At 36.4% G+C, this 14,105-nt stretch overlaps 1 protein-coding gene across 5 annotated transcripts in view; it reads left to right on the top strand.

Moving 5' to 3' along the window:
- Positions 1-14,105, top strand: part of LOC150099809 (neuronal acetylcholine receptor subunit alpha-2-like) — a 285,794-nt gene that overhangs the window by 249,247 nt on the left and 22,442 nt on the right. For all 5 annotated transcript variants that reach the window (XM_090404521.1, XM_090404519.1, XM_090404518.1 and 2 more), the window contains 2 exons: positions 1,878-1,922; positions 5,407-5,516. In XM_090404521.1, the coding sequence (XP_090260647.1) occupies positions 1,878-1,922; positions 5,407-5,516 (155 nt within the window). The remainder of the gene's footprint in view (positions 1-1,877; positions 1,923-5,406; positions 5,517-14,105) is intronic.

The raw sequence follows: 14,105 nt of genomic DNA, 5'->3' as shown, positions 1-14,105 counted from the left end.
GCCATACATACGGCCTACCATTGGCTACCCTTGTTATCCAGGGCTTGACTACAGTTAGCAACTCCACGAACAAAGCCCGAATTCCAATGCCAGGGTTCTTCAACACCTGTTCCTGCAGATTTGCGAGGAATTCTGCTGTACGAACGCAATCAGATCGTCTGCTAGGGATCTTTCTTCTTGCTACATCCTCGTAGTCACCATTGCAAGTCTCTAGTTCATGCCTGATTGTTTTAACTGTATTCAGGGAGCATTGGGCAGCAGTTGTAATATCCTTATTTTGATGGCGGGCACGAATCATCATGATACAAGTTATTCTCTTCCATGATTCAGGTGGGTTCCAGCTATCCATCCTTTCTGACATCTTGTATATGAATGAAGAAGGGTCCAAACTTTTAAATGAAGAGAAGTGTGTGTTAATACATGTAACTTACGGAAAAATATAATTAATTATAAATATGTCAAATTTATCCCGAACACCCTGTATATATATATATATATAAACAAAAAAAAAAACATTGCACCAGTTTATAAGACGCATTCGGCTTATTGGATCTTAATTTTCTGATAAATTTGAGGTACAAAAAAAGCGCGTCTTATAAGGCGAAAAATAGGTAATTTTTATAAGTTTTATATTTTTTTATTTATTTTTATCTGCTTCGGAAGCCCTGGTCTGGAGAAAAAATATGAAGCTTTTTTCAAACCAACTTCAAACCTTCAATAGGTGTGTGGTGGGGATCTGACACAGGGCTATGAAATTCATCTCTCACTTTAAGGCACTCACAAACAACTATGTCTTCGGCGTAATTTAAACCCACAGTCTGCTGGTTGGAGAACAAATACGTTCACTCTCGGTCAATCTGGCCTGCAGCTTACCCTAAAGAAGACGATATTAAAGCGATTAACCAAAAACCATCATCGAATTATTTTAACGCACGAATTTTATAGTCGAGTGTGTCAGCTTTGTTGGTTCTATTTCCTCGCTTACAGCAACCGCTAGGTAAACCTTCGTTTTTGCATGTTGTAATACTCACTGAAGAATATATGATATTTTTAGAATACATCGGTTTGAATGGACGCAAAGTATGATTTGTTCGATGTCTCGCTTTAAGTAATACTACATTACTAATTAAGATTGTTTTAATTTTTCTGAACTAAACATGAAACTGCTTCGTTAATACTTCTCTACACTAACTCTACACATTTATATGATAACGTTTCGTTTTATGTTTTCGTTTTGTATTTTTACTTGTAATCCCGAAAGAAACAAATAAATCGAAATAAAATTAGATTGTTTATTTCCTGTTTGAGTATATGCCGTTCCTAGGCAGGGGCTATTTTTCCTTCCCTAAATTCAAGGAAAAAACCCTAATGTTTTTATGGTTGTGATAGTTGGTTTTTGCCGCCCTCTAAACTTGCCATTCCTAGATATTTCCTTAGTTGCTTACGACAGCCATGCTTACTCATTCTTCTGGAGGTTAGATAGAAGAACTAAATGCACTATTATCAACGACTTCAATACACAGTCTTCTCAATAAAATTGAACCTTATGAGTTGCAATTCAGGAAACATGCTTAAAGAAAAATAACATTAACGGAATATCTTGCTTACTGTAGTATTATATTATTATGCATCGCCTTATAATGGTAGGATACTTCGTGTGCCAGATATTTAAGAACTGTGTAACAGAATTTATGAAATTATTTTGTCCTTTAATCTGTATAAAATGAGTTCTTCAGTTACGCTGATAGTTTTTAATGTTTCTTTAGAATTTAACTTTGATTACAAATTTTTCATAAAGATAACACGATAAAAATAATGTAAGCTACTTAAATTGCTTAAGATTGTTTATTGTTAACATGCCTTATTTCCTTCTATAGGATGAGAAAAATCAGGTCCTTACAACAAACGTTTGGCTGGATCAGGTAAGTCACTTCATGCTCAGCTTTTAACATAAATTTAATACGTACAATCGAACTTCATTTATTTAAATACAGGTTCCAACAACGATATTTTAATGTTAAACCATCTCAAAGTTGGTTTAAATCAGACCATGCTAATGAAAAAATTAAGTAAAGCGATCACATTCTAAACGATACCAAATTATTTGTTTCCAACGTGAATATATGAAACTGTCTACAGTTACAATACACCGAAGAGGTTATAAATTCAACTACTTCGATGAGAGCTATTATGAAATGCACAGTTTTTTAACTGTCTCGAATCATGTACATGCTTGCTGTTATATACTAACATGAAGTGCTCTTTCATTGAACATGTATTATAAATATTGATAAAGACAGGTTAGGTTGGTAGATTTTTTCTTAATAATTTTATTTTTCGCCTCCGTAGCTCATTCGGTATAGACGAAGCCCTTTGGTCGGAAAGACCTGGGTTCAATTCCTCTTTCGACTAAAGGTGAGTTAGCCGGTCTCATACGGAGATGGGTTTTTTCACCCTGAAACTCAGGTTTTTCGTCCCCCACAACAGGCAAACCGACCTGTGAACATGAACACACGCATCTACTACAGACATAATACACACCGGGAAGCATAGGGCTAACCACCTTATCCTCGATACAGCAGCGGTTAAATGTAGAAAAATCCTCGACACCGCAAGGTAAAAGAGGAGAGAAGGAATAATAATAATAAGAACTTTATTTTTCTATATGGTGTGAATAAAGTAAACGATTTGGCTTGCAGCATGAAAATAGTAATTGCAGTCCTCTTTACGAAGAAACAGTTATGCTCATATGGAATCTGAACTCAGATTATAAGTTCGGTAAAAATCCAAAGTCTTGTTCTTATGTGTTATAAGTTTATTCATTTTATCATCATCATCAAATTCCTGCCATGTACCCTCAAGGGGTGTACAGGATATGATAGTACTACATGAAAAAATTACATCATTATTAATTTCCTATCTACAATTTTCCTCCAAATCAGTCTGTTACTTGTCAAGACTCCAACATTATATGTTGGAGTTCTTATATGTTTGTAGAATTTAGTTAAAAGAAACTTCTGAGATGCCTTTCTCTTATTGAATATAAAATCTGAATGAAAACTTTCCATAAAATTTCCTGATTTTACTTCCCTCAGTGGCTTTTATGCAGTATCGACCTCAGTTCATATAGCTCATATGAATCAAGTTTGAATGTTGTACTGAATAGATTCTCTATACGTTGCCTGCTATTAAGAATGGTTAATGAGGGTATATTTTAGTTAGTGGCTATTTAAACACCGGTATCAATTTTCGAAGTTTTTTTTTTATTTATTTTGCCAGTTTATATTTGCATTTCTCTGTAGCTTCATTATTCACAGCTATAGTGTAAATGGCCTGAGGGACAACGCAACGCGACATTCTTTCAATGGGTACTCAGAGAACCAATTTTTCCTAGTCGCCTAGAGGTAGACGAGAACTGTTAATGACTTTCACCCTTTATAGCTACTGCAGGAAGCAATTACTCATTAACCGGGTTTATGGCACACTCAGGCCTAGTTGGAATAGATTGTTTCTGTAGTTTATTGACGACTGCGGATAGAGCTTCGATTTGATGGAGAGAGAGAATGGTTTCCCTCAACGGTATTTTTTTAAGCTTACTAGATATTGTAAAAGATTTTTTTTTCCCTGAAGGTATAGCGTACTAAACGTTTTTTTTTTTTTTTTTTTAATGAAGTGGTCAGTGTAGATCAAGGCATAGTGATAATGTCACCATGGTTGAATTAGATTTGCATATTCATATAATTGAACAATATTAAACAACTCAGAAAATAATAACTTTGCGAGGAAAGTGAATTTTTCAAAACTTTCAGATTAATTATATTGTTTTAATCACTGAACCGATTTAAGCAATTTATGTATTTTATTGTATGTAAAATAGCATATGAAAGAATTTTCCAGTAAAATTCTTATTCTTACATATCATATTTATGTGAAGAGTTCAGTAGGTCTTTTTATAATGTGTTGTACAGCACAACATTTTGAAGAATGCTGCAATATTTAATTTTTTGTGAGTCCTCCTGTTTGTAATTTATATTTTCGAGTAATCACAAGCACAATATGGTTACTTGTGGGTATCAAGTTATGAAATTGACGTACGATATAACATTTCATGTGCGCACGCAATATACTTTAGTTAATGATGGCGACTGTGATGAACAAACGGGAAGAAAATTAGTCAGATAAGTTTGAGAAATTACCTCCAAGAAGCAGTTAAAATCACGTCACCAAAGGATAACACCGCTAGGTTTGATTTTCTTATAAAACCTGTCTGACTTTTAATGAAAATTAAAATTGATTGAACAACATTTCTTCACGCTCTTAAAATTATTTCATCAAAATCGTTTCGTCTTTATCGACTTGTTTCCCTCGGACGGCAGCATTGACGTCCGAGGGAAATAAAGGATTAATGCTGCTGTTCGCTTACGAACGTGGCTAGAAACGAAAAACGTAAAGAAAGTACACACCAGGTAAGGATATCTTACAACTTTTCTACGCGTATGTTGAAAAAGAAAGATGTTGATTTGAATGTGAACAGTGTCCTTCCTTATTGCTTTAAATGGTTTGATTTGCGTTTACATTTTGCTGAAAACCAAACTGATTGTTTTCTCTGGGGTAGCCTGAGAAATCCAGGCAAGAAAAGCGCCTGGTTATTTATTGTCACACATCGTAGCTGCTACTTGGTAGTGTGCACCGTCATGAAAGATGCAGTTCTATTCCGATGCGATCCTCCCGTTGTTATGAAACGTTACCAGCATGCCACGCACATCTGTGCCGTGAAAGACGGCAACCAAATTAAGGGAAATCGACATTATTTACGAGCTGATTCATGTGCTCAGTTTTTTTTGTTTATCGAAAGACAAACAAACAGAATTGGTTGTGTCACTCTTATTTATTTTCTCTTTTTTATTTGCACTGATTCAGTTGCAATTCCTTAAAGTAAAGGATTTCTTGTATATTGGATTTCTCTTGCAGAACGCCACGACATCAAAGAAAATGGATGAAATTTAGAAGCGAGTTTAGAAGAGAGAGAGAGACATTTGGTATAAAATCATGGCATAAAAGACTGGATCTTTTCAAATAAAATAAGATCCTACTGATAGAAAATTCGCTGTATAGATACGTAGTCTTAAAATCTTCCCTTTAAATGTTTATTTTTAAAGGAAATATATTTGCTTGCTGAACTTTTGTAATAAAACCCATACTGGGTTAGGGTTTGACAGAATTCACTTTGTTTTTATATTCTGTAAGTTTCTTGTTTCGTGTGGAAGAGAAGAAACACGAATATCAGTCATTCTCCGGAATGTCTGATATTCATGTTTAGCGGCATTACTACGTTTTCTACAGTAAATGTAGGAAAGAGGTTCGTTAGTAGAACAAAACCACCTGATTATCGAATTCATTTTTCAGGAATGGTTTGATGAATATCTCGTCTGGAATCCTGATGAATTTGGCAACCTCACGAAAATCCGCATACCGTGCGAAAAGATCTGGCTTCCAGATATAGTTTTATATAACAGGTAAGCCGATTTCGGATTCCTCACTTTTATTTTTATTTATTATTATTAAGAAAGACCTCCAGGAAGTCAGGGACTCATCGAAGGAGGTACATGCTACACCCACCAGCTATCATACCTGTTCTTGAATTCATTCACACTGTTTGCACACACAATATCCAATGGCAATCCATTCCAGTCGCGCACCATTCTGCGAAAGAAAAAATCTAGATCTCATTCCCCCTCCCCCTTCTAAGCGGTATTCATTCTCAGCTTCTAAGGATGCCCTTTTTTCCTTTTCCCACCTTCCACAAAATGAAAAATTCCATCAACTGAAATATTGTATGACCTTTTCAGAAGTTTGTAAGTTGCAATCATATCCCCCCCCCCCTTTCTCCTGTTTGCTAATGTCTACAGTCCACAAATTTTCAATCTGCTTTCATCAGATTATTCCACAATCCTGATACCATTTTTAACACAGTCCTTTGCACTCTCGTCAGTGTATCAGAATTACAATGGAAATCAAGAAACTAGAGCTGACACACTAATCCAATTGAGGTCTTATCAAGGCTTTGTAAAGAGGCAAAATGACATCCTTATCTGTACATGTGAAAATTCATTTCAGTATTGCAATTATCTTTTGTGTTGTATTTGTAAACTTTGCTATATGGCCCCTGAACTTCAACTTGCTATCTACTAACCCTCCAAGATCCCTAGCCTGATCAGTTTCTTGTAGCCTAATCCCACCAATATAATACGATATTGGATATCTAATCACGCCGAAGTGAATGACTTTACATTTACTGACATTCAAGTGACACCCATTTTCCCATGCCCACAGTTCCAGCCTATTCAAATCATTCTGCAAAGACTGCATATCAGCAGCATTACTGATTACCATACCTATTTTTGCATCATCAGCAAAATAGCTGTAATTGCCTGTCAAATCCTTCCCAATGTCATTAATGTACAGACTGAATAACAGCGGACTAGGGACGGATCCTTGTAGTACAACACTGGTTATTTAGTTTATTTATTTTATTTTTTATTATTAATCTTTGTACTGGTTATGGGCAGTACTACCCTTGCATCACGTCCAGACATCTCGTCCAGACTTGATATAGGCCTAAGCCTTTACAAGTGTTTTACCCTATGCCTGTTCTAGTTATCATTGTAATCATTCTCTGATGGCAACGCCATGCCACCAGTGTGCCCTGTAGGGCCCTCAAGGAGAGAACTTTTATATCCTTCTGTGTAAGCCCAAATTGTTTTAAGTCCTTTTAACTATCTACACTCTATACGCCATGTAAAGAGATGGTGGCGCAGGTAAACCTCGGAGTTGCCCCATGCTCCTCCCGTATCTTACTAACAGATCTTGGTTATTTTAAAAATAATTTACTTTAATATTCGGTATATATGAAACTCATAGATTCGTAGTTCTCGATCTTAGAGTTTTGCTTACTGGCAGTTGAACAACAAGGGATTTGTATCCCCTTAATCATTATTAAGGATGCCAGAAAAATAGCCGTTTGGCTTTCAATTTATGTATAATATACAAACACACCTTTATGGCATTCGTATAGTAAAGGTATGTAAGTTCTTTTCACTTAAACCTTGTTATCTTCCAGGTCTACCTACTCACTGATGAGACCTCAAAAAAGGTTGAAAACGGTCTGGGCAGTGACCTCTCCTCATAATGTAATTACAGTATTACATCCCCTAGGGGCTGTGTTTTTACATTATGAGAAAATATCAAGGATAGTGAGGGAGCTTTCTCCACCTTTGCTTCGAGTTGCCTTGGTGTTGTACTACCAAGTGGTCATTTATACTTGGATTCGCCGATAGTTTTTCGGTATATATGAAACTCATAGATTCGTAGTTCTCGATCTTAGAGTTTTGCTTACTGGCAGTTGAACAACAAGGGATTTGTATCCCCTTAATTATTAACAATTTACTTTATTATTATGGCTATAGGCTAGTGGGCGCCCTGTTCCCACCACCTGGGCATCAACTACCCAAACGTCACCATCTCTTTTAATCACTAAGTCTGGCTTACTCAAACCCGCGCGGTGGTCCTATAATGTGGTTCCACCGCAGTCTCCCAACCTTCGTTCTTAAAGGTTGTTCAGAATGTAGACCACAGCATCATGCCTCCTCACGCGGACCCCATGGGTGCGGAAGCAACACTGGGCTATATGAGCATCCCTTACCCAATCATGTTGGGGAGGCACAGATATGACTCTTTTAAAGGAGCGCCATCTACAGAACAGTGCAACAGAGATGCCCATCTCTTGTGTTCTGCGGGTGCTAACTCGATTAAAGTACCTTGATAATGGGACCAGCCTTTAGTCCGCCTAAAGTCTTCTTGTATTAATGAAGAATATATAAGGGATATAGAAAGCCTCTCTGCAGATGGGGGAAGAAGAAGATAGTTCTAACTGCTCGATTCTTGACAGCCGCAGGCGTGGGATCAGCCATCTAAGTGATGGAACCCCAAGCCCACCATCCTTCACCCACGCATGGAAATATGCAGTAGGAGTGTCAGGCGGCAGTCGAAACCATGATCTCAAGGCTGAACGAATAGCCCTGTCCATTCGGAACAATACCGAGATATATGTCCTACCAAGCACCAACTTGTCGTAAAAGCGAGATAGGAGATAGTGGGAAAGGAGTCTTTGCTGAGGCTTGAGAGGAGCTTTCCTCAAAGAAGCGATTCTAGCTTCTAGGATAGAAGGGACAGAAGATCTTCCCTTTGGGGTGAACATGATACCGAGGTATCTCCACTCCTCTAGGATGGTCAAAGCATGCAACGGCCTCCCGTGCAGGGAAAACTATAGCCTCGACCTTAAGCTTCTTGTCACGACCAGAGGGGACAAGAGCTAAAGAGAAGGACTTCTCTACATTAATAGAAAGGCCTCGAATAGAGAAGAAGTCAACTGCCCGGTCAAGGAATTCCTGCAAGCCTATCTTAGTAGAGGCTACGAGAATAAGATCGTCCGCAAAGGCCATAGCATTAAAGGAAGAAGCGCCTAGAGAGTAGTCTATATGGCTAGGAAGAGAACTTTGCAGACTCACATCCGCCATATACCACTTTTTGATATCTGTCAGTCAGTCAGCCATCTCTTATCCATGCTAATATTGTATAACCCAAACCCATATTCTCCAATTTATGCAGCAGTCTGCCATGCTGTATTCTGTCAAAAGCCTTAGCAAAATCCAAAATTATCATGGTGTACCCATTCGCCTTGTCTAGCTCAATGGTAACATTATTATAGAAGAATGTGAATATGATTGTATATTTTATATATTTTTGTAAATGTACTATCAGCGGGTAGTGTTTAGAGAAAAAACGAAACTTTGCTTGCCATTACCATGCACGTTTAACATATAAAACATGACTTTATTATTTGATATATGCAAAAGTTGTTCTTCAAGCTGGAAAAATAGATCGGAGAATAAAACATCATGACAAGCTTTCATATAGTCAGCTCATGCCATTGCATGTGCGCGCGCGCACGCACGCACGCACGCACGCACACACACACACACACACACGCACGCACGCACGCACGCACGCACGCACGCACACACACACACACACACACACACACGCACGCACGCACGCACACACACACACACACACACACACACACACACACACACACACACACACACACACACACACACACACACACACACACACACACACAACACGCGCGCGCGCTTCTTCAGAATATGCTTTAAGAAGTACGTTTTCTCAAGCTGTTGTAAGTCGGAAATCACTATATGAACTATAAGGATATGAAAACAGCTAACATGCCTGAAATAGTGCGGATCTCTTTTGTTTTATTTTAAACTAATTTTACTCTTTGTTTTTAGGGAAATAAACACGTATTGTCTTATTAATAGATGCAAATGCTTCTGACAATAATTTCACTAAACGTTTTAAGAGACTTGGTTTCTTACTATTATTCTTATGCTGTTTTTCTCCCTTCTTCTGCAACTTTCTGTGTTTCTACTTCCTCTTCCATAGTTTCCACAAACTACTGTACATTTTCATCGTCAACAACTAGTTTCAGTTGTTTCGTTAGCAGTATTATTATTATTATTATTATTATTATTATTATTATTATTATTATTATTATTATTATTATTATTAACAATTGCTTGTAAGGCAATATCTTTGGGAAACCCTGCGAATTTGTGAACACATTTTTTCAGCAGCTCTTTTCAAACCTTACTCATACACTCTGTTGTCACCTCACTTTATGTTGTACTATATTCTTTGAACAATTCAAGATATTATATTTTTTCCAAAAGTCTCTGGGGGTATATATATATATATATATATATATGAACAAAGGCTTAAGTCATTGTGATATAGTGCTGAAGATGGGACACCCAGGTCGGAAGGCATTGAAATGGCTACTGGGGAAGAGCAGAGAGGAACTTCTGATGAAGCCGGATCAAAGCCTTCTGGAAGTTCAATTTCTGATAGAGTTGATCTCAGACGAAGACGCCTCCGCTTTATTGATTTACATAAAATAGGAACATGGAATGTAAGAAACATGTGTATCAAGAAAAACTGGAACTGGTGAAGAAAGAAAGGAGAACTCGAGTAGGAATCAGTGAACTGAGATGGACAGGAATGGGTCACTTTGATATCGATGATTTCATGATGTAATACTCTGAACACGAAAACCTTCGAAGAAATGGAGTAGCATTCATAGTTAGAAGAGAATATAGAAAATATATTTTGGGTTACAACCCAATGTCCGATAGAATAATTCTAATCAGAATAAAGGCATACTCAGTGAATGTTACACTCGTACAGGTGTATGTCCCCACTACAGATTCAAGTGAAGATGAGGTAGAAGAATTTTACAGCAGATTGCAACAAGGAATATACGTTACTGATAAAAGAGATTTTCTTTTAATACCAGGCGATTGAAATGCAAAAGTGGGTGAAAAAGAAGAATGAGGCATCACTGGAAATTTAGATTAAGACTGAGGAATGAAGCAGGAGAAAGTTGGAGTTTTGTGTTGAGAACCGTTGTTTTATTGCAAACACTTGCTTCCAACAACATAAAAGAAGATCGTACACATGCATTTCACCTAATGGAGAATACAGAATAATTAAAATGAAATATATAGTGATCTTTAATTGACCATGATTTATAAACATCTAATACCAACAAGTTAAATGTTTATAAATCATGGTCAATTAAAGACCAATATATATTTCATTTTAATTATATATTTGAATGACCAAACATAATCTAAACAATGAGAATACAGAAATCAGATAGATTATATTGTTGCCAGAAGAAGAACGTGCTATTCAAGCAGCAAAAACACTACCTAGTGCAGACTTTGGGACAGATCATGAATTATTGATAGCTGAAGTTAAATTGAAATTAAGGGCTAAGAAGAAACAAAAGGACAGTATCAAATTTTATTTAAATCCTGTAAATGAAGCATTTAAAGTAGAAGTCGGAAAGAAGTTAAAAAGTTTGGAGAAGACAGGAAGAGAATTAGAAGAACTATGTGAAAAAACAAAATATACAGTCATAGAAGCAGCAAAAGAAGACTAAATAAAGCAACAAGAAAGAAAGATTGTAAATTGCTGTCAGAAGAAGCTATTGAGGAAAGAAGAAAAATGAAACTTCAGAGAAACAAAGAAAAGGTTAAATAACTGAGTGCAGATTTTCAAAGACAGGCTAGGAAAGTTAAAGAAAAACATCTAAACAAAAGTTGAAAGGAAATTGAAGAAAGCAATATTATGAGTAGAACAAAAGATCAGATCTGTTTAGAAAAATAAATGATGCTACAGGAAAATTTATACCTAGATTAGAAGTTTAAAAAGTAATTCGAGTAAACGTATGATGGAAGAAGAAGCAGTGAAAAAAGGATGGAAAGAGTATGTAGAGGATTTGTACAAGAAAAATAATAATATTGAAGAAGAATTTGAAAGGAGAGAATTTGTTGAGAAACCCATGATAATGAAAAGTGAAGGGATATCAGCAATGGAACAGTGGCCAAAAGGAAAAGCTCCTGGAGCTGATGGAGTGTTAGTGAAATTATCGAGAGCAGCTGTGGGTGAAGTAATGAATATATTGACTGAAATTTGTCAACAGGTTTGGAAGAAAATATACTGGCCTAGAGATTGGAGAACATCAGTATTCATCCCAATTCCAAAAAAAATCAAATGCTAGAGATTGCAAAAATTATGGAACCATCGCTTTAATTTCACATGCAAGTAAAGTTATACTGAAAGTGATCCAATAAAGGGTTGGGTCATATGTGAATAGAGAAATGTCACAAGAACAGGCAGGCTTTAGGAGAGGTGGAGGAACTAGAGACCAAATGGCAAACATGAGATGGATTATGGAAAGAACAAGAGAATTTCAGAAGGAAGTATTCATCTGTTTTATTGATTATAAGAAAGCTTTTGATTGTGTGGATCACAACAGACTATGGATTGTAATGAAATCAATGGGAACATCTAATTCTCTTGATAAGAAAGCTGTATGACAACCAAGAAGCTTCATTAAAAACAGTCTTTGGAGAAACAGACAGTGTTTGAATGGAAAAAGGGGTGTGGCAGAGTCGTATGCTGTCGCCCTACCTTTTTAATATTTATAGTGAATATATTATGAGAATAGCTGATTTAGACAAAGATCCAGCTGGAATTAAAATTCTGGCAGAAAAATAATTTAAGATATGCAGATGACACAACTCTCATAGCAGAAACTAAGGAAGATCTGGAGTGGTTGATTCTATTGGTTAAGACGGAAAGTAACAAAGCTGGGCTTAATTTAAACATCAGCAAAACAAAAGTGATGGCTTCTGAGAATTTAAAGGAATTTATAATAGAGGGAGAACCATCTTGTTCTCGTTGAAAGTTATGATTTACTTGGGTCCAGAATCAGAAATGCTGGTAATATGAAGATGAAATGAAAAGTAAAGTCATGGGGGAAAACAGGGATGTTAAACCTGACTAAAATTATGAAAGATATAAGTGCGAGTAAGGCCACGAAAGTTAGAATTGTCAAAGCAATGGTATTTCAAGTTGTGATGTATGGATACGAAAGCTAGATTATTAAGAAGAAAGACAGAAAGCGAATTGATTCATTTGAATTATGGGTGTGGAGGAGACTGTTAAGAATCCCATGGACTGCAAGAATGACCAATAAGAAGGTTTTAGAGAATATAAAGAAAGAATGCCGTTTCTTGGCGATGATCACTAAACAGAATTGATGTTTTTTTGGTCATATTATGCGAGCTGATGAATCATTGGAAAAGGCAGTCATGATGGGGAAGATTGAGGGAATGAGAATAAGAGGATGACCACAAAAGAGTGGGATGGACAACATAAAAGAACTTACCAACTTGAACTTTCAATTACTGAAAGAAAGGACAAGAGGCCGAATGGGATGGAGAGCCTTTGTTCATAGGATCACCAAGAGATTCGAATACGACTGGATGACACACAACTTTTTTTAATACTATTCATATATTATATTTTCGGTTTAGTACAGGATGTTACAGAATAAATTATATGATACAATGCAAAATTCATTTTTAGAAAAATAGTTTTGAAGAATACTGGTAGATGTAGACTAAGTCAGATATTTTGTTATGCCCAAAGAGAGTGAAGTATATGTAACAAGGAATGAAAGAGATTGACGTAGGAATACACAATCGGTTAAGATATTGTGACCTGGAAGTTAATTGTAGTGATTGGATAATGAGGATTAGTTGATTCCTTAATAATAATAATGATAATACTTCTTGCAGGCAGTAATAGCATCCTTGTCCGTAGGTCAGAGGACAAATGTTATTCGGTGAACGTGTTAATGGGATGTTCGTCGTAATCGAGGACCCACTATGTACAGCATATCTTCTTGTTAAACAGCCTCTTTCCATCCACTGCTGGATATAGCCCCCCCCCCTTGACTTTCCAGTTCTCTCTTTAGCCTGGATCCACCATCTCATGTCAAACCTTTGTAGATCATCTCTCCATCTTGTTCTTTGGCGACCTTTCCTTCTTTTTCATTCTCATGACAGAGATTATTAATTTTGTCTACCTTTCGTATGAAAATCTACTGTTATCGCCAGTCCGTCTCCATTGGCATACTTTACAGTACTTTATCATATCTTCTACTCCAGTCATCTCTCTGATTGTAGTATTTCTTATTCTTTTTTTTTTTTTTTTTTGTTATGTGAAGCATTCTTCTCTCCAAAGCTCTCTGGGACATACGTAACCTTTCTTTCAGTTTTTTAGTCGTTGCCCATGTCTCACTTCCATAGGTAAATACTGGAATAATATATATATATATATATATATATATATATATATATATATATACAGGGTGTTCGGGATAAATTTGACATATTTATAATTAATTATATTTTTCCGTAAGTTACATGTATTAACACACACTTCTCTTCATTTAAAAGTTTGGACCCTTCTTCATTCATATACAAGATGTCAGAAAGGATGGATAGCTGGAACCCACCTGAATCATGGAAGAGAATAACTTGTATCATGATGATTCGTGCCCGCCATCAAAATAAGGATATTACGACTGCTGCCCAATGCTCCCTGAA

The sequence above is a fragment of the Typopeltis vanoorti genome, chromosome 14 (genome assembly GCF_054136105.1).
Source record: "Typopeltis vanoorti isolate ZY-2024b chromosome 14, IOZ_Tvanoo_1.0, whole genome shotgun sequence".
Lineage (NCBI taxonomy): Eukaryota > Metazoa > Arthropoda > Arachnida > Uropygi > Thelyphonidae > Typopeltis > Typopeltis vanoorti.
This window is presented reverse-complemented; position numbering and strand designations above follow the sequence as displayed.